Source organism: Engraulis encrasicolus, chromosome 5, assembly GCF_034702125.1.
Source record: "Engraulis encrasicolus isolate BLACKSEA-1 chromosome 5, IST_EnEncr_1.0, whole genome shotgun sequence".
Lineage (NCBI taxonomy): Eukaryota > Metazoa > Chordata > Actinopteri > Clupeiformes > Engraulidae > Engraulis > Engraulis encrasicolus.
Window position 1 is genome coordinate 23,383,605 of NC_085861.1, and position 25,000 is coordinate 23,408,604.

The window sequence follows — 25,000 nt, forward strand, 5'->3', positions numbered from 1 at the left end:
TGAAATGCAAGTGAAGTAACTAGCGTTCAAATACATGTCATGTAGCAGAGTGTTTCTTTTTCACCCAAAATTACAAATGTGAAGGCAAAAGAATCACAATGGCTCCCCACACATTGCTTGCTAGTTAGGATTGCCCGGACAGATAAGAGCATCTGGAAGGAAGCCTACAAACTAGACCAGCTGCACCGAGAAATACCACATATTAGATTTCTAAAGCCTTCATTTACATTCATGATACTTATAACTGACGATGCTCCGCTACAGTAACCCGTGATACTGGGAAACTGGTCAAGTCTTCGTGTGGAGTATACTCCAAACAAAATTCCCCCATCTACATCCAACCGAGGGGCCACTGTTGATGAACATAAATCGAGCTCTTGCCTTTTTATTTTGCAATCATGTTAAATCCTGTCTAGCCCATCGCTGTCATCTTTTAGAGAAAGCCTCTTCGCATGTAGAAGCCCAGGCGTCGAGTCCTTCGTGTTTGTTTTCTATTGTGGCCTTCCTCCTCGCAGTGTTTCTCGGTTTCCTCCAGGTTGATAATTCTTGGAGATTTCTTAAATACAAAAAAATGGATGCAATGAAAAAATCCCCACTGGAAAGGTAGGCGGAGCGACGAGGATACGTAGTGGAGAACGGTGCGCCTTCGATGGCAGAGAACGGGAAATGCGCGTTGACGTTCCTTTCATTGACAGAGGGAAAGGGTCGCCTCCAAAACATGGGATGGATAAACCATTCTAGTGGGATCCGAGCCTGCGTTCTAAAAATAACACAGTAGGGCCCGCCAAGGAATCTATACATTTGAGATTGGTAAATATAGCCTATGACTAGAAGTGTTCATTCTTGTAGGCTATCATTTACAATTCCATCATGTTAAAAAAACAACTAGAATAGATGTTTCGTGTCTGCTCTCCACATAAAATTCATCTCAAGAATCAACTTGCTTCACCTGTGCAAATGCATTATCACTCCCTCTATGATTATTATTAATTATGCATGTGGACACGAGCTTTTAAAATAATATTAATTGGCGTGTATGGCACTAAGTGAGCAGACAATGAATGTTGCCCAATAATGACTATGTGCGCTTCTGGCATCACCATCGCTTTTCATAGGTCCTATAGACAGCCATTATTCACTGCAACCTGCTTCCTGATACGGGTCAGAGGTGATTGGCATAGGGATTGGGGTGAGGAGATTAAGCCAATGACCGTCGCTTTTTAAGAGGATATTTCCCCACAGCCAATTAACACTCACAAGACGATTAAAGCTTTCCTTATAACATGCACTGGATGTGTCTTTCTTTAAAAAGTCAGTATGTGGGTAAATAGATAAATGAACTAGTAACTGTAGTCATGAAAGTATTTTTAAAAAAATGCTTAATGATATGGTTGTTCATTGTCAGGCAATGGTGCACTGTGTAATATTTTTTAGTAGGTCTAGTTTATTTCCAGAATTCATGAAGGCCATACACAAATGTTATCTTTTTCATGGATCCATTTAGAATTTTCTGAAGTTCCATTTTTAATTTTCTGAAAAACTGTACTTTTGCCATACTAGTAAATATTAGTTTAGAACTTAGTGAATATTCATGAAAAAGGTCAAATGGTAGACAGCACAGTCACAATAACTTTTCTGGCCACAATCCTACACAGTGCACCTTTTAGGACTGGGGGAGGGGGGGGGGGGTCTTGGGCTACGACTTGACTTGGACCTCATTGGAAAGACTTGTGACCTACTTGTGATGTGCAAATTAGTGACTTGGTTTCATCTCTGGTTTATTTATATTCATGACAAGATCAAATATACTGCACTTTTAAGCTCTCTCTATGACTGACAAGAAAGCCAGTGCCACTTCACTGGCCATTGGCTTGTTAAACTGAGTGCACAGCAGGTGGCTTATCCACTTTTTTCCCCAAGATTTTTTTTGGTCTTTTTCTTTCTTTTTTGATAGGACAGTGTGAGAGGTGGACAGGAAGCGAATTGGGAGAGAGACGGGGAGGGGTTGGCAAAGGACCCGGGCCGGGAATCGAACCCGGGTCAGCCGCATGGCAGGCAAGTGCCCTACCGGTTGGCCACGGCAGGGCCGGCTTACCAATTTTATTACACCCGCCTTATTTCATATCATATCGTACACGCAAAGAACTTCCAGTGTGCCATTTCCGATTAATGGTCACCACTCTAGTTTATGGACGCCAACGCACAACAACCAGAAATCCAATAAGAGCTCCAATGCTAAGCAACGTGGTGCGACTGGAACCAGGTAACAGGTAGATGCGAATAAGGGGGATGTTTGGTCAAAAAGAATGTCGTTATGCAGCTAGATCACTCGGAAGCAAAAAAAGACAGTGTGACAATGACTATATTCCAAGTATTAAACACAATTTTAATATAGCAAAAAAAAATTCATATACTTTTTTTTGTCAACATTACAGATGATGTCTTTTTCATATAGGAAACACTCTGACCACATTCTCCACTCTGTCAGTGTTCCTCTCTCTTCCTTCAGCACATCTCTGGAAATGCATGAGAGGGAGATTTTTATCATGGGCCGTCCAACACATCCTGCTGAATGTCCTTCACTCAGGAAAAAGAGGCTCTGCCAAGACTCGGAGAGCCCATCCCACTTTCTCCTGTGTGTGTGTGTGTGTGTGTGTGTGTGTGTGTGTGTGTGTGTGTGTGTGTGTGTGTGTGTGTGTGTGTGTGTGTGTGTGTGTGTGTGTGTGTGTGTGTGTGTGTGTGTGTGTGTGTGTTTCCATGTGTCCATACAGTATGTCTTGGAGCTTGCAGAATGAAACCAAAGATCCCTTTAAGAACATTTAAAACCAGTCTCTGTTGAAACATCTTCCAGATCAAAACACAAGTCCAGTTGAGTAAATACATATCTCCTTTGACAACCTGGAACTGGAAGGTGTGTGTGTGTGTGTGTGTGTGTGTGCGTGCGCATGCATTAGGAACCACTTGATTTTGTATCATGTTTAGTTGACTGCACCATGACTGCCCCTTGCAAGGTACACAAGGAAAGGGAGTAAAAACAAGTCAGAAGTCTCATGGTATGCGCATGGATGGGAATAAGTGTATGTGAATGTGTGTGTGTGTGAGTGTATGTGAATGTGTGTGTGTGTGTGTGTGTGTGCGCGTGCGTGCGTGTGTGAGTGAGTGCGTGTGTGAGTGAGTGCGTTTGAGTGGGATATGTCCATACAGCAGCTTCAGCACTGCATGTAGCATCAGGTCTCTGCAGCAACTCCTCCTCCTCCTCCTCCTCCATCTCTCCTCTACTTCACCACCGTCACCACGGCCTTCTCCTTTTCTGTCACCACGGGGACCGATCCCGGCTTGCTGTGCTTCCTCACGTTCAGCTCCCTGGAGGAGAGAGAGAGAGAGAGAGAGAGAGAGAGAGAGAGAGAGAGAGAGAGAGAGAGAGAGAGAGAGAGAGAGCGCGCGGGTGGGGTAGAGAGAGAAGCAAACACAGACAGTGGCTTTTATGGTTACAAGTCAGACATTTGGTGCACGGCTGGAACACAATGAATCCTGGCATCATCATATTTGAATACGGCCGTGCCATCAGGAAACAAAAAAAATAAAATAAACTGGTCACTCAGAATATTCTGGGTAATTTGAACCACTTGCCTATTGATTGTCGGGTACAGCAGTAACAACTACTTTGACATAGCCATCGAACTGCGACTGTATGAGATGTAGTTGTGGACGTAACTGCACAAAGTTGTGAGGGGGGCAAAAAGGCACAAAAAAAAAGCCATTTCAAATGCTCACCACTCTACACTAGATTTTACAGATAACAAAGTAGTACAACGTCTGGCCTTGGTAGTGTTGAGGCATCACCTGACCATGTAACATTGCCTAGGGCCGTGGCTTTCAAAGTAGGGGCTGGGGCCCCACAAAGGGGTGCAAGGGGGTCCGTAGCAAGTTGGGAGAAAAAGTCTAGCAAAACAAAACAAATGATTATTAATTGAACAATATTCCCATTAGAACTGCATTATAATAATCCTTTGTTTATGTGAATTCAGTATTTTATATATCCCAATGGAACACTGACACACAGACCTAGACTATGGTTGGGAAAGGAGGTGCACAGAACACAAAACAGTGTGGCACAACCCATGTGAGGTGGGCCTTCGCTGAAATCCACTGCTATATGGGGGGCCTTGTCATGGTAAAGTTTGGGAACCCCTGGCCTAGGTCAATGAAAGGCAGGACACATTGTCTACATTTGCCTATTGGGAGCCAGCTTCGAATCCGGTCTTGCTCATTTCATAATCCTTGCATTTCTCCCTTTCCCAATACTGTCCTACCTCTCCTTTACTGTCCTGTCTTTAATAAAAGGCAGAAAAACTAAAATATCTTCATAATAAAAGACTATTGAGCTTGAATGAACGCTACTGTAGAAAAAAAACAAAAACAAAAATAGACATGCTCTGTGCCACCTGTGGAGGTGATTATCTCAGGCCTCCTCTCCTCCTACATGGCCCATTATCACAGCACAGGCATCCTTCCCAATACACAGCCACCTCCCTCCAGAGCTGCCAACCACCAACCCTCAGCTCAGCAGCTAATACTGGGCAGTGGGCACAGGTGCCAACGAGAGAGAGAGAGAGAGAGAGAGAGAGAGAGAGAGAGAGAGAGAGAGAGAGAGAGAGAGAGAGAGAGAGAGAGAGAGAGAGAGAGAGAGAGAGAGAGAGAGAAAAAGACAGAGAGAGAAAAACAATGAATGGACATAGAAGAGAGGAAAGGTGATCGAGAGACAGAGCAAAACAGAGTGACAGAGAGAGAGAGAGAGAGAGAGAGAGAGAGAGAGAGAGAGAGAGAGAGAGAGAGAGAGAGAGAGAGAGAGAGAGAGAGAGAGAGAGAGAGAAAGAGAGTATGAGACAGTGTGTGTGTGTGTGTGTGTGAGAGAGAGAGAGAGAGGCTGAGGGCAACCAGAGCAGGGCAGGGATGGGCTAGGCAGGGCAGGGCAGGACTGGCAGGCAGCCAGGAGTTGAGACGTTGGACAGGGAGCAGCAAGGGCCTCGCTACCTCTGGAGCCAGGCCAGTACAGAGACCAGAGGAACGGAGACGGGAGGAGGAGAGAGCGAGATGAGTGGAGGAGGAGAGAACAAGATGAGTGGAGGAGGAAAGAATGAGAGGAGTGGAGGAAAAGAGAGTGACAAGAGTGAAGGAGGGAGAAGAATGATAGGAGTGGAGAGAAGGAGAGAGCAAGAGGAGTGGAGGAGGAGAGAAAGAGAAGAGGGAAGGAGGAGGAGAGAACGTAGAGTGCAGGGCACGGTGCCTTGCCATAACCACAGCTTGCCATGATGGGCCACTATCAAGGGCCAGGTACCAGCAGAGCCTGCGTGCACCAATTAGCCAAGATAGCAAGCCACGTGTGTGCCATTATGGAAAGCCAAACTCGCCCCACCCCATAACACACCCTTCCTGAACGCAGCCCAGCCCACCTGACTCTGACAAGACCGTGACTGAAAACCACAACAGCAACTGTAAAACAACACAGTGTAATGTCTTTCCATGCTGGAAGAGTGAATTTGTCACAAGTGCTTGGCTGGCAACATGGTGCAACAGGCTCCTTCCCACCAGCACTTGCTTGTAATTGCACACATACTGTGTTCAAGTCAAACTAGTTCCTTCCATTCTGGCCTGTTGCTTGTGGCCTAAGCCTCAATGTCATTGATGATCAAAGTATTACTCAACATCTTGCAAAAGCACAAGTTAGAGGTCATTAAACCGTTTGCAATCGGGATGTTGAATGGGGAAAAGCCTCTCAAAATTTGCTCTGCCTAGGTTGGCAGCTGAGAATCGTTTTCTCCACGGAGACAGGGCGACACCAAGAGAAGAGGCCACAAGCAAACAGGAAAGGATGGGAGGAACTAATGTGACTTTCATCCTCTGTTCTCCCTGTAAGCATCCTTGATGGGGAGCAGCTCCTCCACCTTGCTCCACCCCCACTTATCAGATTTAAAAGGTGCAGTGTATAAAAGTTTGTAGCTTATTTCCAGAATTCACGATGCTCATTCACATTTTTTTTTTCACGAATACATACCACCACCATCAAGCTGTAAGCATTCATCATTGCCGGGAAAATTCGAATTTTCATGCATGAAAAGGTGGATCTTCTCAATATCCGCCACTTTGTATTTCCAGAAGCAGACATTTTCAGCTGCAAAACTTACTGTGCTTTGATCATGATACTAGTATTAGTGCAATTTACTTAGTGGATATTCATGAAGAGGTAAAATTTGGGAATAGGCAGCATAGCTGCAATGAGCAGCATAGTTGCAATAGCTTCTCTGGCCACCATTAGTTATAACAGTGAGTGCTACCCAAGTGAGTTAGAATCACAATTTGTTGCACATTTGTTGCAGCCCTGCACATTGTAATGAAATGTAGGCCATTTACAGTATATGAATACAACAGCAGCCTATGCACTTGGCTTCTCTCGAACCTGCAAGTCTTGGATAACCATTATAAGAATTTGGATTTCAAAGTTGTCGTTGTGTATAAGACTCTGGGGGCCCCGATGAAGTGGCTCTGCATGTGGCCCCTGGGCCTAAGTTTGCCCACCTCTGTATGGTCAAAGAGGTTGGATTAATAAGAGGATTCAAAACCCGCCCAACCAATGCAAAAGAGTGTGCTCGAGTTGGGTCTCCTAAGGGGGCGTTGTCCCCTCCTCCTTCTTCTTCTATTTTTGAAGTGTTTGCACAAGAAATGCGCTTCCGCCATCAACAGCGCTAAGGGGACTTCATTTATTCTCAACCTCAGGACTCCGAAGGTCTCCTAACCGAAGGTCTTCTAAAGCGGCGTTCACCCGACAGAAAGTGGATAAGAGAAATGAACTAGAGTGGCCATTTTGTTCTAACAAGCATTGAAATACATGTGAATGAGCGTATGTATACAATTTGTGTGTGTGTGTGTGTGTGTGTGTGTGTGTGTGTGTGTGTGTGTGTGTGTGTGTGTGTGTGTGTGTGTGTGTGACGTACTTCCTGCGGCGGGCGCCCTTCATCTCGCGGATCTCGTTGCGTTGCTTGTAGATATCGTGCGGCAGGTGGCGGTGGCGTGCGATGCGGCGGATCTGAGGGTGGTGCTGGAACTTCTCGCGCAGCTTCTGGTTGTAGTGGGTCGTCGTCCTCTCCCGTGAAGTCAGCTGCAGGGCAAAAAGAAACAGCAAAGAAAGATGACGTAACACTTATTTGATGTTTGTGGTTCAAGGCGATTTCACTTTTACCTATAAACATTCATGCAAAGGTGGCATGCAAAGGTGGTCTGCAAGTCCTTGGAAACAATGAAAAAAAGTTTGCAGAGTTTAAGGCCCAATCCTTTTTGTATTTTCTACCCCTACCCCTACCCCTTACCCCTCCAAACGGAGTCTGCCTGTCCATCCCCTCCTTTTTGAGGGCTACAAAGCCCTCCCCCTTACCCCTACCCCTCTGCCTTAACGACTATTGGGATACCCCTACCCCTACACAAAACGGAAGGGTAGCGCCAAGGGGTGAATTGAGATTGGGCCTAAGATAGGGCTACACGATTATGGAAAATGTCATAATCACGATTATTTTGGTCAAAATCGTAATCACGATTATTAATCACGATCATTGATTATTTGCAGATTTTTTTGAAAATTATAACAAGATGAAATATAACCAAGAATGAATTATATACGGGATGAGCAAAATAAAATGAATTGTACCTTAATAATTATTTAAAAGGTAATAGCATGAAACTTAGGTGGACAGATTTCTGGACAGAAACACCAGCCTGTCAGTATGTTCTGGCTTCAAGGACTCTCTCAAAGGTAGGTCACTACTGCCACGATTAAATCACGACTTAGATTTCACAATTTTATCACGATTTTCGATTATTTTCGATAAATAGTGCAGCCCTAGCCTAAGATGTTGTATTTGAAACAAAGGCACAAAGGCAGAGGGAGCATGGAGCATAGAGATCTAACGATAAAGTAAAAGCTGTGAATTCTAATTTTTCATCCAAGTCATGATGGTCAAAGGAGGCAAGTTGAAGGAAGTGCAGCTGTGTACAAACACAGCCTCTTTCACAACCAACAAAAAAAAATCTGAAAATATGTTCAGTTGTACTTGTGTGAATCAATAAAAGTAACTACAGTGCCTCATTGATTATTAGGCAACCCCAAGGCAACCTTCCAGCGTCTTAAGTTTGAGATTCGGTGTTTACTTGATACAAGTCTCCATGAACATGAACATCCAACTTATATGCTAATATCAAATTACTTCATCCCATCCTTTCCTGGTGCCTGTGGCCCTATGACACACAAGGCTCGACGTCATGAAATTTTGAGTTCAATTCCATATCTTACAAAAGCACAATTCTAAAAGTCATCGTCTCATTTGGAATCGGGATGTTGAAGGGGGAAAAGCCACCAAAACATTGCCCTGTCTAGGCTGACAGTGGGGAAACATGAGAGAGCAAGAGGCCTCAAGGAAGAGGACAGGATGGGAGGAAGCAGTTTGACTTGCAGCCCTTTATTTCCACAAAGTTACTGCCCCTTCTTAATGCCTTGTCCACACCAAGAGCGACCTGCCTGAGCGTTGCCTGGTAGAGGAGGTAGCAGAAGAATTTTCCCCTTGAATTCGCTGTATTCGGTCTGGACGTGACATTGACATGTTTGATTTAGCTAATCACATAAGGGCTTTGGCTTGACAGCCTGGGACATTCGTAGTTATGAACATGGTTTTCGCTAAACCGTGTCATAGCCATAATACCATTACCATAATATTAGCTGACTTTTTTCGTTAAAATTCGCTCTGGTCGCTCAGTTCGCTTCTCCTGGGGAATTTGTCCTCCATAGAAAAATAATGACTTCCGTTGCTCAGTTAGCGTAGGTCGCTCTTGGTGTGAACAAGGCATAACTCAACCCAAGCCCTCCCCCTCCTTCTCTCTGACTTCACTTTGACTTTCAACCACACCCCTGAAAAAGTCTGCAACTCTGACTCACCACCTTACGGAAAAAGGCATTCAATTTTTAGACCAAAACTACGGTGGCATTCACAAATGGGGGGACGACAAGGTGTTGATGAGCTCAAATGCACCTCCACATCACGCCACCCTTCTACGACCATGTACCTAGATGTCACCGAAAGGAGTATCTCTCACACATGATAAACACGAACGCACCTCATTCGGCAGACACGCATTTCATCCAACAGCCTAATTCAAGTTTAAGAGTGCTCCCACACAATGTCCATTCTTCCAGCAAGAAACTTTTGTCACCTTTCTTATGTGACAACCTCACTGGGTTAACTAAAGAGCCCTTTTTGAACTGATCAATAATCTAAACCAAACACACGGATCAGTGGCACAACAATAAAGTTAAGGATCCAAAAGGAATATCCCTGACACATGCCAGAGAACCGTGATTCACAACTCATTCAGGAGCAACCTTTTTTCATTCAGCAACCTACTACTGCCAACGCAGTGTCCACTGCCACAGCTTTTCAAGTACAGGGCTGCCTGTGCTCCCTTCGACCCTCCAGTCATCATGTTGCTCATGTTCTTTCATTCAGGAGTCAAGTCGTCGGCGTACAACAGGACATACCCTGAAAGTGGGTACACATCCAGTCTTCTACCGGCACTCACTCTTCTTTTCTTTTCATCCCCCCCCCATCCATCTTTTCTCCCTCTCCCTCTCTCTCTCTCTCTCTCTCTCTCTCTCTCTCTCTCTCTCTCTCTCTCTCTCTCTCTCTCTCTCTCTCTCTCTCTCTCTCTCTCTCTCTCCTCTCTCTCTCTCTCTCTCTCTCTCTCTCTCTCTCTCTCTCTCTCTCTCTCTCTCTCTCTCTCTCTCTCTCTCTCTCTCTCTCTCTCTCTCTCTCTCCCTCCCTCTCCCCTTCTACCTCCTCTTTCTCACTTTCTTTTTTGCGGTCGTAAAACTGCCGAGTCCCTGAGCTTGCTGCTGGCCAGGCAGCCCACAGCACTCTCTCCTCCGAGGGCTTTTATTCTAATTAAAAGCAATGATTTTTCTCAAATTCAATTTGTTTAAGTCACGTTAATAGCTGCTGATCCTGTTAAGTGTGTCGGTCCAGAAGAAAAGGGGAGAGAGAGAGAGAGAGAGAGAGAGAGAGAGAGAGAGAGAGAGAGATAGAGATGTTTTCCTCAAGAAAGGCAGAAGGAGAGCGCCTGCATGAAAACAATATTTCCTCATTTTCCTGACATCACATGACAGAGAGAGAGAGAGAGAGAGAGAGAGAGAGAGAGAGAGAGAGAGAGAGAGAGATGTATATGGACATTAAGCATGACTCTGCGTTTTGCATGTGCATAGCAGACAGTGAAGTGAAGTGAAGTGGAGGGCATGACTTGGCAATACACCCCCCCATACACTTCCCTGATGGTATCCAAACTCCTCAAACTGCTAAGCAACAACATGAACAGCCTAAATCACTTGTAACTTCTCATTACATGGCACTGACTTCCGGATATGGGTTCGGCACAACAATACCAGTACCATTCATTTTTATGCTTGTTCTTGGCCAAATGTTCAAGGTCTTGCACACTTACTAAAATAAAAAATAGAGCATCTTAATTGTGAAAAGCAAAGCTGAAGATGCACTCGGCAAAACAGTGTTGTTGACTCGAGGAAAAAGAAATTAAATCGGTGCACAGGGTTTTCGGAATTTTCATCCTAGAACACTTTAACCCTTTCCTGCGCAGTCACTTTCCACAAGTCTGTTCCACCTTGTGTGCAACCACGCCTTCTTCTCTTAGGCTTTAGGGATGCGGTCGGACTCAGAGCAGCCTTGATTCAGCAGTTATTACCCCCAGACTAATAAAGTACCCTCGCCAGGCTAACATCTTGATTGTTTAATGCTTCATTATTTTCTGAAGCGGGCCAGCCTTAAGTGATTGGACGATACAAACTGCTGATAGGCGCAGGCCTGCTCTGATCGTTTAAGTGCAGAGTGTCCGAATAAATCTTGTCTTTTTTTTCTCTTTTCTTCCCCTTCCTTCGCCGCCGCCTTCTCTCTTCCTTTCGTTCTTTCCGTGCCTTCTCTCATTTACTCGCTTGCCCGAGAGCTCACAGTTCAACAGGCGCCAGAAACTTGCCAATGAACTCCTGTCACAGGGAAGAGACAGGAAGAGAAGGCTCAGAGACAGATGGACGACACTCGAAAAAAAAATAAGAAAGAAAGCGGCATATCGATGCTGCCAAAAGACAAGAACGAACGACAGGCTGCACACAAACACAACAGATCACAGCCGGCTTCGCTTGTGTTGCACTAAAATGTCACGTCTGTTGTTCACAACTTTGGGTTTACAGTAATGCCCCCTTGAGCTTTTTTCGCAGATAACCAGGCCCACCTGTTGGACCTTTACTGAAACATGGCGTCGGGACTAAGAGAAAGAAGGAACGGGTCGAGAAAGGGAGGAGGAAAATAAAGGATGAATGCCAAAGAGAGATAGAGAGAGTAACGCTGGAGGCCTGTGGCGGCCTTCACAAAAGCCCACTTTAGTCATCTCATCTTCCTTTTCATCTCTCCCCCTCCCCCTTCTCTCTCTCCTGTGCTTTGATGTTTTCCTTTGCTCATGAAGCATGTGCTGCATTGTGGAACTACATCATTAATTACTGGCGAGAGGGAGGAGGGAGCTGGTGGGGGAGGGGGATGAATGGGGGAAATATTCTTTCGGACAGTTGCCCAAGAGTCACCAGCCACCACCACCACCACCACCACCACCCTTGCTGCTGTGGCTGGCCACCCCTGAAGCCTCCATCATGCATCCTCCATCCTCCTCACTGTGTCTCTGAGAAGCGGGCAGGTCTGGCACGGAGGCAGGAGCCACTTAGACATAGTGATGCCCCTCATCGCTCCTAGGGGCGCATCCATCAAAATGTCTGGCATTTGCCCACATCTCTTGTGGAGGGCCTCTCCCCTGGCACAGAGGAGGGAGAGGGAGAGAGGAGGAGGGGGAGCACGAGGAGGAGAATAGAGAAGGAGAGGAAGTAGGTGAAGAAGGAAGAGGAGATCCTCCACCCCTCCTTGCCCCACACCTGCAGTAGGTTTAAGGTCTGGCACGAGATGGCCTCCAGTGACCAGGGCTTGTCCCCACACAGTGGCTCACAATCAAGACCTTTTCCTCAAATAGAACTACTGTAGGTCCCGCGCCAAGCCCCCCCAACACTTGGGCTTGCATGCCCACAGGGACCCCGGTTCGAGTCCGGCCAGGGTCATTTCCCGGCCCTGCCCCATCTCTCTCTCCCAATTGTTTCCTGTCTACTCTCATACTGTCCTCTAATAATAAAGGCCAAAAAAAGCCCCCCAAAAAATACTTGCAAAAAAAACAAAACTGTAGGTCCAATCATAGCCGCTGTGTCATAGCTTTATGTCTGCGGGCTGGGCATGCATCTTGTCCGTTTTGCAAAATGACACTAAAATCAATACCAGCCAGCCTGACTGTGCCCATCAGCCGTTAGTCTCGCATTCCACCCAGACAAAGGTAAAACAGGGGCCCACACACAGACATTCAGACGCACGCACATGCTCACTCTCACACACAGACTCTTAAGGGCTCCGCATACTTAACGTGCGTAACTTGGCGCATTAGGCGCGAGAACCATTAAAATGTGGCAGACTATTCATAGTCAAAAGCGCCATTTACAGGCTTTTGCTTGCATTTTCATAAGTATGCCCTCTGCTGTTCATGAGAGGAACGGCAGAATCTGTCGCAACTCGCAGTGGGAGTTCTAGAGATGTATAAAAATAGAAAGCCAAACACGGCTGCTGTAGGGCTACTGAACGTCTGACTTATGACTTACGACAATGTAACATGGATTTTTGTTGTAGCCTACATTGCCCGATCATTCCAAGACCATGTGAGAGCATTGTTCTGGCTGCAGAATTTATAAATAGATCGCCAAACACAACGTGCTTCTGACCAAAGTAATCAATTGTTTCACTGAACAACATTTAAGGGAGAAGATAAAAGAAGAACTCTCTAAGATATTTTATTATCCTCAAAATGATGCAGGGTCCATTCTGTAGTACAGTAGCTGTAGCCATATATCTTCGCAACTCCTGCTTTGTCTGCCTACATGCATGGTGGCGCACGCCAAGTTACAAAAAATGTGGGGTGCACGACCTCGCGCCGCGGCAGCTTGCGGAGGGGCGTGTGACGTCATTTTGAGCGCACGCCATCGTCGCCAGGGAGGTATGAATGAGGTTAGCGCCAGTTACGTTAACTATGAATCCGCCTTTACTCAGTCAGTCAGTCAGACACAAACAAACATACAGACATACAGACAGACAAAGGTGATGCTGTGGTGCAACGCTCCAACAAGCCGTACCATATACGGGAAACACTGCCCATGGGGAACAAAGTTTAAATCAGGCCCATACCATTTCCCAGGCCTACACTTACCTGGCGCTTTTTATCCAAAGGGACTTAGTTATTTACATGGTATTGGTTACAGACAGTCCCTTGGAGCAGTATGGCTATAGGTACCTTGCTCAAGGGCACCTCAGCCATGGAGTGTGGTCGGGAGTGGAAGGATGGGACTCAAACCTGCAACCATCTGATCTCAAGTCCATCTCCTTAACCACTAGGCCACAGCTGATTAAACATGTATTTATTCATATATTATATTTATTTATTTATTTTTTAAATGCTTACACAGGGTATATACACCAATCTTGAAGTAAAATTTACTTCCATTTAATACCTTTTTTCACTACCTTTGGATTTTTTTTTACAACCATCACGACATTCCGATGCCAGTATTAACAAGACATCTTTTGTAATTTCTTAACATTAACTTAACATTACATTACACTTTCGACGTCCGAAAGGGAGCAGTGCGATTCCAGAGTACTGCTCAACAGTCTGCTTTCTATGGCATAGACTCTGCTATGATCTAGGTCAGGTGGCTACTGTTGCGTGAATCACTGGTGCAACAACAACAACAAAAAACACCTTGTTTTTCCAAAAATAATACCTTGAGCAAATGTACAATTTTTAAGGCCATTCAATTTTGGCTTTTTAATTTATCACCTTTTAATACTTTTTACAACCCTGCATACACCCTGTTACAAAACATATACAGACACACACACACTCACCACTCCCAGCTTCTCCGAGGCGTTGGCCTTCCACAGGCGGATGTTCATCTCGTCTGAGCCACTTAGGATGTACTTATTGTCAGCTGACCACCGCACACAGATGACGTGCTGCATGCGCTTGGTGTGGTACACCTCTCTACACACAACAGAAGACATGGGTACGACAGCCATTAGATGGATCTATCAAGCAATACTTACCTATAGTAATACGTAAAAATGAAATTATTCTTTAAATATTCCAAAAAGAACAAGAATTATTCGCAACATAGCCTTTAAAAAACATACTGCTATTGTAACTTCCAACTTACCAAACCTTACCTGCATGTTATCTAAAGATCTAAAATATAATTGCTTTCAAAGATTGAAATGGGCTCTCCCACAATCACAAAGAAACACACAATCGAATGCAACAGTCACTCAAGTTGACAAAGCAAGATAGTTTTTCCCCTTCCAAATATAATTCCCTGAGAAAGCACAGCAAGCGCAACACTCAGCCACCAAGCAAAGTTTGCAAAACATGTCAAATAAATACGATTGCTGTTTACTGCTGCTGTAATTGAGGCAGAGAGCACTCAATTAGCTGAGGGGCATACACTTTGGCAGGCAATGCTTCCAATCCCTCAACGAATCCAGGGGACACATCAGTGCGAGGTGCCCAGTCCCCTTTGCCCTTGCCTCCTGCATCGCATCGCATCCCATTGATTTGGGAAGGTGGCGTGGAGGCACAGAGAACACATTAAAGCATGACCAGCGCATTTCTTGAGCACTGATGCTCTCTTAAATGGGTGGGGTTGGGGGTGAAGCATTCAAATCAATAGCCCTTTGCCACTTAGGGGTAATCAGTTCGATAGCCCCCACAAACACGTCGCTCAATGGGCGTTCACATTAAAGAGTTACAGCTCATCAGGAGCAAGGGAGCCAGTGAGTGAGCGAGTGGGCAAGCGTAACAGGTTGGATTCATGTGTTAAGTTAACTGGCCCTCTACTGGTGACCTAGAAGGGCTTGAGGTGACACACCGACATGGGGGATGATAATAATAATTATTGCTTAAATAATTATCGATACAAGTTGATTGAAGCTTATTCAAGATGGACAGGGTGTTGCTTAGCGTAGTAGTATTTAACTCAAATTCATGGTTCATGACATTTGTGTTATACTGTAATATGTCAATCAAATGAGAACTTTAATATTCCAACACTGCTGATAAAAATGTGAACCCTCTTAATTCCTGGATGAAATGCATGGCATGGGCAATTCCTGAGTTTTGGAACAGTCTGTTATAACTCCAATACTTAACCCATTGATGCTGAATGTTGCGTTGCCCAATGTTGGCCCTGGCGCCTGGAGCTGCATGACGCAACATTCAGGGTCATGAGATTTGAGACAATTTCATTAAATATCTTGGTATGTTAGAGCTGAATGAAAACATTCTAATGCAAGATGAGGATCTTCGCTATTAAATGCAACTTATTGCATGTTTTTATGTGCTTCAGAGACAAAGATATTTAGGTTTTTTATAGGCTATGGGGAACTTTTCTTAAAAAGGGCTTAGGCATTCAGCAGCTTTTTTTTGCAGGTGCTTTAGGCATCAACGGGTTAACCTAGTTGCTGGAGGCACTAGGTGGTGACAGCCTGGCTAAAACACGGGTCCCCATCTCTCAAACAGCAGGGACTTAAGTGCATTTGAGTTCTCCACACGGGTTTCTTCACGCGACCTCACCTGCTGTGTCCGCTGTCCTTGTGGAAGATGCGGATGGTCTTGTCGAAGCTGGCTGATACAAACTCCCTGCCCGTGGGGGAATAGTCCACGTCCAGCACCGCAGACACGTGGTCCATGTGGACGGTCACCGGTTTGTCCAACACTCTCATGTCGTAGGTGTAGAGGCTGCGCATCACATAAAAAGTGAAACAAAATGATTAGCAATGTATTTTTCTTTTGACTTTTTTTAAAAAGAGTTGGGCGCAAGTCTCATTTTGTTTAGATGATCCTGTGGAATGTGGAGTCGGCAAATGCTGAAACCTTCACTTAGTCACTTTAAGTGTACAAAGTAAAGTCTTTCAATGGTAAAGGTGTGGGTGGGCCATTTCAAGAGCGTGTTAGCCAAAATTCTATCCTTAACACACAAAAACGTGTGTTGTGTGACTTCTAACAGTAAATGTATGATGCAGTCATAACCAAACGGTTAGGGAGTCCCCCTATGGATGACTGCTTGGACCGGGTGGTTGTGTGGACTGTGTGCTCTACTTAACTGCTTGTGTCCATTTGTCTTTGTGTTTTATGGTTGTCCAAGTCATATTGTCTGTGTTGCTTGATGGCGTCCTCAATGTCCTATTTCATTAGGCCTCCTTGTCAGCACTTGTCAGCTGCCTTTGTCGTTTTTTAAAAGTGTGCTTCATAAACAAACTTTGACTTGACTTGCTCTAGTGTGATGTGTGACAATGACAAATATGGGACTTTCACTATAGTGAAAAAAACAAGGGTTTGCTATATTTATGAAAACGTACTTGTAGTCTTCGCTGGAGCAGGTGAGGTAGTAGGCCTCCATGGGGTTCCAGCACAGCGTGTTGCTCCTCAGTTTCATGATCACCTGCAAGTGCCACAAAATACCTTCATTAGACACTCTTATCTACACAAAACCCCCACATTTCACACAACTACTCCCTCATTGCAGACACAAATTATGATCAACATACATTTTTAAAAAAAGATTTTCACATCGCTTCTCATTGCTAATGTTTTATGATTTAGAATTCCCGATGTAAAAGTGACCTTCTTCTAATATCATGGATAATAAATTTACAATTCTTAGCCATTTTTTCCAAAGAGATATGTTGTACTTTTTATAGAACAAGCAGAAGTGAATCTTCAGTAATGTCACTAACAAATTTACAATTAGCCGTAGAAAGTTGCTTGAAGAGGGTCACAAGACAAAATGCTTTTTAACAATATTTAGCCAAAAACAGATTTTGTTTTGCTTTTCAAAGAGATTAATTTTACCTTTTTGAGAGGAGTGGCTTCCCTCATGTCGTACAGCACTATACTTCTGTCTGAGGCACAGCTGGCCAGGAGCTCGGTCTGGTGAACACAAGAGAGAAAAGGCTTTACATGGCATTTTACATCAATGGCACATCCTCCCCACTTAGAGACTAAACTCATATGTTGGCTCAGCACATTCAGTTAGAAAATAAAGTATCTGAACCCTGGGAAAAAGACTGAATAGGGTGTGCGTGCCAAATGGCTGTAGTAAAAGGCTAAAACTGGCCAAAATGTCCTCCACCCACCGCCATCATCCTAAATTTATGTATTTTTTTGAGGGGGGAGGGGGGTGGTGAAAGGGTAATGAGTACACAAGCAATTTGACTACTGCTTGTTAATCACACATGTTTTAGTATTGCTTGTTCTCTTGCACACATACACACGCACACACACTTTACAGTAACTGCATGGAGACGATCCAGCACCATTTCTCAGGACGCAGAACAGGTGCAAGTGAAGGTGAGTGTGTGCGTGTGCGCGTGCGTGTGTGTGCCTGTGTGTCTGACCTCTACAGGGTTGTAGCGCACGCAGCTGAAGCTGTCCACCCCCCAGGAGAAGCTGCGGATGGGGCTGGTCCTCTGCTCGTCCCAGATGTCCACCGTCTGGCCACACGTGGCGAACGTCTCCGCTGTCTGGTGATGATCGATGCCTGTGAACACCGCCTGCCGAGACACGCGTATAAGAGGGAGGAGGGGGATGAGAGGACAGGAAAGGGATAGGACAGGATTCTCAGCAGAAACAGTCAGTCCGGTTCTCAACATGCCCATCATGGCACATAACACTGACACTACTTTGCTTACGGTATGTACACAGAAGTCACCGCTCTAAATCTTAAGCTATATTAAATGTTACCTCAACAAATATTACAACATACCAACCTGCAAATGCATTCAAAAGAAACAAAGAAAATAGGGAAAAAGTCCATCAACACATAATTCTATTTGAGAGGATACTGATTAGAGAGAGAGAGAGAGAGAGAGAGAGAGAGAGAGAGAGAGAGAGAGAGAGAGAGAGAGAGAGAGAGAGAGAGAGAGAGAGAGAGAGAGAGAGAGAGAGAGAGAGAGAGAGAGAGAGAGAGAATTGATCGATCAATATACATTGATGCATACTGACAGTGGATGTCTGTACCGGTACATCATTCCTGAATGACCTGTTTCTAAAGATGATTTTAGCATTTCCAGTGCTGTGAGAGGTTAGTTCCTTACCTTGCCCAGGATGGTGTTGAGGGGCTCCTCCTGTTCCCCGTACCCTGGAGGCTCCATCTTCCACTGCTTGATTGTCTTGTCATCGCCCACCTGCACAACGAACACACAGAACACAGAATAGTATGAAGTCAGGTTTAAACGTCACGAGACAAGCTGTCGAGAGACAAGCTGTCGAGGCAATACCGTGCCGCACGATACAAATAGGATAGTGCAACTGCCTAATCACAAAAAAATCCTGTTAGTTCAAGTCAGTCAAGTCCAAGTCCGTTTATCATAAATCCTAGATAGAAAATACTTTAGCAGGACAAGATAAAGTTAGCCTGGCTCTAGACCTGTGTAGTTCTGCGCAGCTCTGCCATGGAGGATCCATGAGCTATACACTAGGGGTGTAAATCACAGCTTCCATGACGATACGATTCAATATCGATATCTTATTATTCAGTGCGATACGATTCGATTATTTTCTATACTTAAGAATGCCCCACGATACGATACGATTCGATTCAAATGCTTCCCCAATTACTTTTCCACTTCTATTAAGTTATTGGGCAGGGGCCAGCGATTCGATTCTTTTCGATACTTAAGAATTCCCCACGATGCGATTCGATTCGATTCAATCATCAGAATATATTGATATATCGATACATTTCGATATTATTTACACCCCTACTATACACGCAGGTTCAGTCTCCTGAGAGAGCTTTTGAACAAATTTGTTGGTGGCAAAAATGTACAAATGGTAGATAAATCCATGCCTTCTGAAAAAAGAAAACTATGCACAATCTGCCTGACCTAGTGAGTGAAGCGACACAATTCTGGTGAGAGTCAGGCCAAGACAAAAGTACATGCTGGGTCCACGACAGCACAAGAAAGAACAGACAAGACGTTACACAACTTCAGAACAAAAAGAAATCAGACTTACTGTGAAGAAGGACGTGCCACAGAAACGAGACGCTATTCCCCTGACAAAGCCTTCGTGAGCTGGTATAGTGCGGAAACACTCTTGCTTTGTAAGATTCCAAAGTTTCACCTAGGAATGACAGAAAGACACGCATCAGTGAACGCTGAACATGCCAGTGAAAGGACCTATATCACTGTAACACACAATGCACACACTGCAATTTAACTCATGCATTTAGCAAATCACGTTGATTCAAAAGGGCGCAGAACAATGACACCCGGTGACCAATGTGTGAGAATAGCCATGCACATAGCACCTGAGGATAGGGGAAAACGAGTCACTCGACCCACTTGTTCTTCTGGGGTAACATACCACCAACCCTTTTATTGCATGTAGCAGCCATGGACAAGCAGTTAAGCTTGCAGCTTGAGGGTTGACATTATTATCCTAACACCGCCAGGTGGGTAGTTGGGAGTGAATGACCGGCGCTCTCCTCCTTATGGGCAGCCATGTGTAAGCGGTTAAGGCATCAGACTTCTACAAAGGTTGCCAGTTCGACTCCCAACCCGTGAGGTTGGTGGGGGGAGTAATTAACCAGTGCTCTCCCCCATCCTCCTCCATGACTGAGGTACCCTGAGCATGGTACCATCCCACCGCCGCACTGCTCCCTTAGGGCGCCATTTGGGGCTGCCCCCTTGCAAGGTTGAGGCATAAATGCATGTTGATGTGTGCAGCGTGCACTTGAGTGCTGTGTCACAATGACAATGGGAGTTGGAGCCTTTGTAGAGTAGTATAGTCCTACAGCTGTCAGTGAAAGTTGCATCATAGAACAGAAGACAGATAATCAGGGGCTGAGCAACAGTTGTGTTGTCCTTGCTTACCTCTCCATCACAAGCTCCAGACAGAAACGTGGACAAGCTCTTTGAGTGCTTAGCCATGCAGTTGATGCCATCTTTATGTCCGTCCAAGGATCCCACGAAGGGCTTGGCAAAGACACGCTCCAGCTTTGTGGCATTCAGGGCTCGGGTGTACTCTCTGGGCACCTCAAACGGATGCAGGGTTGGGTCGTAGTTCCTAGGAACTGAGAGAGCAAATCATGTTTAAATGAAGTAGCCAAAGTTGTTCATGAAGCTCCAAATGTCACTGTGATGTGACACCATCCAAACAACACAACGCTGAGAAGTCTGTATCACTGGACATCGATTTTCACAAAATGACAGATGTTACCAAAAATAAAATAAAATTAATACTATACGAGCACGTAACATGAGTAAACATAATCAAATGATTAAAAAATACACTGTAGTGGCTAAAAGTAGTGTTGTTATGCCTAACTATCTAACTACTGCAAGCTAACTTGCTAATGTTTTCTCATGTTTGGCTTGTGTGGTCTGAACTTACCTCGATGTATATCTCTTGTTGTTTCACGCACATAATCGTCAGGATTTCGGGAAAGAACTTTTACTTTCATTCTGAAAAATTCTGGGAATTTTGAGTTAAGAACAAGAAAATTCCATAAGATTGGGTTTGCTACATAACAGTAAGCAACCAACAGCTCACGTGTAATATTTTGCGCATGCGCATAATGTTACATTTACTCTGGCTCCAAGTGCTTGTACTTCAAAACTTTGGTGTAGACTGCCGCCCCGTGTCGTGGAAGTGGAACAACCTGGAGAAATAGATCAACAGAGCCCTTGTAAACGTTCTCTCGTAATTAATGTGATGTGTGGTGATCAGACAGATACGACATTCGTACATATTTCCATAATGTAAAAAGAACATATGGATGTATTAGGCTGCACATTCTACTCCACTCGCTGAGCTTTTACTTTGAAGGGACAGATAGTGACAGGGGCGACGGGCTCCCTCTCCTGGATCATCTGATCGCTTTGGTCATGTGATTGTAAACAGGAATTGAAAAGAATCAGAAGGTAGGAGGAAAAATATATCCCTGTTCGTTTAATGAATTCCTTTTCAGACAACAACAAGCCGTACATATAAGGGCAGACCGTGTTTGGCATCTTTTTCTATCAATTACCCCACATATATGATCATTATAGCCTACCATTCTGTCATGTCCCTTTGGCATACAGACTGAGACTCCCAACGGAGTTCGCTCCCGGACGTGCGGTCCCCGGTGTTTCTATCACTCCCGGACTTGCGGTCCCCACCCGATTATATTTCACGTATTATCATATACTGCCACATACAAGCAATTTAGGGTTAGGTTTAGGTTTAGGGTTAGGGTTAGGGTTAGGTTTAGGGTTAGGGTTAAGGTTAGGGTTAGGTTTAGGGTTAGGGTTAAGGTTAGGGTTAGAAACAAAAAACTAACATCAACAAGATAACTGGCTCCGTAATATGGCGGTGGTACCGTTAGTCTGGCTAGTGGGAGCGAGATGAAATGGGAGTGTAATGAGATGGGAGCGTGAATCTGGGAATCGTCCCTTTGATGCTCCTCGGTTGACTGCGGATGCAATGTAAATGGGGGGTTTTGTTTTGCCTTTGCTGTCCACCTGCATGTCACATGCAGGGAATGTCTGTCATTTTATAATGTAGTTGGCAGTTTGACAATCCAGCCTGCTAGTTTGCTTTGCAAATGTGCGCACTGCGCAGCCCTATGGCTACTAATGGATGCATCTTCTTCTTCTCTCCTCTTCTGTGTCTAGCTGACATTCACTTGGTCTTGCCAAGAGAGAGCTTCTGGTGAGCGTCGCCCCATGTCTCGAAGACCCCGGACGGTGTCGGGCTGAATACAATTCGGGAGTCATGGTGGACTTTTTGGCAGAGAACAACTTGTGCGGCCAGGCGATCCTCCGGATTGTGTCCAGGGGAAATGCCATAATCGCAGAGCTGCTCCGCCTCTCCGAGTTCATACCAGTGGTCTTCAGGCTAAAGGACAAAATCGACCAACAGAAATATGGGGACATCATATGTGACTTCAGCTATTTCAAAGTAAGCTTAATCTCTACATTTCTACCACCATTCTTCGCATTGCTGTTAGTGGTGTTGTGTACATTTCTTCCATAGTCTACTTTGTCTGCACATCTGATTGTGACTGTTTTAAACTCCATCACTGTTCTCTGCAAACATACACAAAGTAGGCTACTGTAGACCTGCTGTCTTACATTCTATTATGTAGGCCTATATACTGTGTCTTATTTTATGATGATGAATATGTATAATTTCTAATGTCATCTGCAGACAGGTAACAGTCGAGGCACACTATTGTACACCCTTCTTTTACAGGGACCAGAGTACTATGAGGGAAAACTGGAAGCAAAACCAGAACTTCAGGATTTGGATGAAGAGTTTAGAGAGAACAACATTGAAATCTTATCCCGGTTTTACCTGGCATTTGAAAGTGTCCACAAGTATGTGGTGGACCTGATAAGGTAAGCTTAAATCATGTTTTTGAGAAAGACGTGCTGAATGTGTAGGAATAAACTATGGTCAGGCTTGGGCTTACTTGAATCCCTTGATACCTTGAGGCCAATATCAAAATGACATGAAGGAGCACATAAAGCTGGTGTGTGCCTTATGACAGTGTCAAGACACATTTCAATGGCACATCTCAAACTGTCAAAGTGTTGGCAGAAACAAATTGTCATGAAAATATCTTTTAGACTATATGCAAAAATAGATTGTTGTCCTTTTTTGCCATAACACCCAGCCTGGCAGACATTTTGGATTGTATGAAGGTGTGTCTGGATGTCATGATGACCTTATGCACATCTGCTTTGCAGGTTCCTGGATGACCTGAATGAAGGTGTGTACATTCAGCAGACGCTAGAGACCGTCCTCCTGAACGAAGATGGAAAACAGCTTTTGGTAAAGAATAAAGTCCTTCTTTAATTTGCATCATGCGGCCTGCAAATGTCTGCCTTTGCGGCTGCTTTGATAGTAAATGGTTGGATGTCATTTTATCTTTTTTTTTCACCCAGTGTGAAGCCTTGTATCTGTATGGGGTGATGCTCCTGGCTATCGATCAGAGGATTGAGGGAGAGGTCAGAGAGAGGATGCTGGTGTCCTACTACCGCTACAGGTGAGAACATACGTGAGGATTTTAGTCTCACCTCTCTCACCATATGCACATTGTCCTACATGGGAAACTAATGTTTCAACGCTGACTTTAAAATGGCTAAAATGTTTTTCACAATCTTGATACAGTGACATTTTCTGAAAACAGATGCTTGTCATTTCAAAGCGTGGGTTGTCAAAATTATTATTGATTCCCTGAGATTCTGAAAGTGCGTGCTTGCATTTCTAGTTTTTTAGACTATAAACCCCAAACTGACATTTCTCGTCCAGTCTCTTGCAGCAACTCCCCACACAACCAGTGTCATCATGTGTAATAAACACCTTTCTGTCTGTCTGTCTGGGATCTTTTTGGCTGTCTCTCCAGTGCGGCCCGCTCCTCAGCGGACTCCAACCTGGACGACATCTGCAAGCTGCTGCGCAGCACGGGCTACTCCAGCCAGCCGGGGGCCAAGCGGCCGGCAGGCTACCCCGAGAGCTACTTCCAGAGGGTGCCCATCAGCCCCACCTTCGTCAGCATGGTCATCGGCAGGCTGCGCTCCGACGACATCTACAACCAGGCCAGTGGAGGAGGGATGGAAGTGGGATCGGAATTAGGATGTGTTGTCATTATAGAGTAGAGTAGAGTGTATATAGCAGGGGTGGGGAACCTTTTTCATTCAAGGGGCCACTTTAAATTCATCCGAGGGCTGTAAAAGTCCTCTGAGGCCGTTACTATGAACACAAACCAGGATTTCCCCCTGCACTTGAGGCCTATATAGAAGGCAGCCACCTTTTAAAACAGGGTTTCTTCTCTAGGTTCCCTGAATATAACTTAATTGTATTGCAAATTCGTTTTCTAAGATTCCATTACAAACAGCCCTCAAGACATAGGTTTCCCAGCCCTGGTATTATACAGTAGTATCATTTATTAATCCAAGGGAAAATCGAGGAATTACGGAAGTGAAATGAAATTAGAATAGCGCTCATAGCGCACATTTACAACCAGGTCAGTGGTTGGATGCACAAGAAATCAAAATGGGAATATATTGTCAAGTAGAAAAGCACTTCACACAGATGCACCCAGGGAAGTGGAGCAATATCATCATAATCAGAATTAGAATCTATTGTGTCATTGTGCAAATGTAAACAAGGTCATCTCTCTGTCTTTTGGTCAAATATCAAATATCAGTCATATATCTCTTGATCTATTTTATTTGGTTCTGGCCAAGGAGGTTCACTGGTGATCACTGTTAACCCATTGATGCTGGATGTTGGGTTGCGCGACATTGGCCCTGGTGCCTGGAGCTGCATTACACAACATTCAGGCTCATGAGATTTGAGACAACTTTATGAAAAATCTTTTGTCTGTTTGGGATGAATGAACACATTCTAATGAAAGATGAGGGTCTTAGTGTTTAAATGCAACTTATTGCATGTTTTTATGTGCTTCAGAGGCTGAGATATTTAGGCATTTATAGGCTGAGGGCAGCTTTTCTTAAAAAGGGCTCAGGCATTCAGCACCCTTTTTTGCAGGTGCCTTATTGTTGCCTTCACCAGCTCGGGACCTCTGGAGACAGCTGACGACACTGCTCACATGACAATCGAGTTCTGGAGTTTGGCGCATGAACGCCACTGATCCCGGAACAATCGGGATTCATGCGTGTTTTGTTTTGGTTCTCTTTTCTTTTTTTCACCTCACCTTGAGCCTCCACACCCACGACATATAATTTTAGCTGAAGTAAGCTAAATT

At 44.7% G+C, this 25,000-nt stretch overlaps 2 protein-coding genes across 2 annotated transcripts in view; one reads left to right on the forward strand and one right to left on the reverse strand.

The window, feature by feature from the left end:
* Positions 1-2,361: 2,361 nt before the first annotated feature.
* On the reverse strand, positions 2,362-20,801 carry dcaf13 (ddb1 and cul4 associated factor 13). The gene is made up of 11 exons (XM_063198084.1): positions 20,635-20,801; positions 20,115-20,314; positions 19,255-19,362; positions 18,333-18,422; positions 17,634-17,789; positions 17,089-17,166; positions 16,596-16,678; positions 15,811-15,975; positions 14,091-14,226; positions 6,993-7,156; positions 2,362-3,363 (listed from the first exon to the last, which is right to left on the reverse strand). Exons 1-11 carry the CDS (start codon positions 20,702-20,704, stop codon positions 3,276-3,278), a joined length of 1,338 nt encoding a protein of 445 aa, XP_063054154.1. The 5' UTR covers positions 20,705-20,801; the 3' UTR covers positions 2,362-3,275.
* A 312-nt stretch (positions 20,802-21,113) lies between these two features.
* washc5 (WASH complex subunit 5) overlaps positions 21,114-25,000 on the forward strand; it is a 22,174-nt gene continuing 18,287 nt past the window's right edge. Inside the window, exons 1-6 of the mRNA XM_063198085.1 lie at positions 21,114-21,164; positions 21,900-22,185; positions 22,480-22,625; positions 22,977-23,061; positions 23,175-23,275; positions 23,636-23,828. Of these exons, the coding sequence (XP_063054155.1) occupies positions 22,000-22,185; positions 22,480-22,625; positions 22,977-23,061; positions 23,175-23,275; positions 23,636-23,828 (711 nt within the window). The 5' untranslated portion in view covers positions 21,114-21,164; positions 21,900-21,999. The remainder of the gene's footprint in view (positions 21,165-21,899; positions 22,186-22,479; positions 22,626-22,976; positions 23,062-23,174; positions 23,276-23,635; positions 23,829-25,000) is intronic.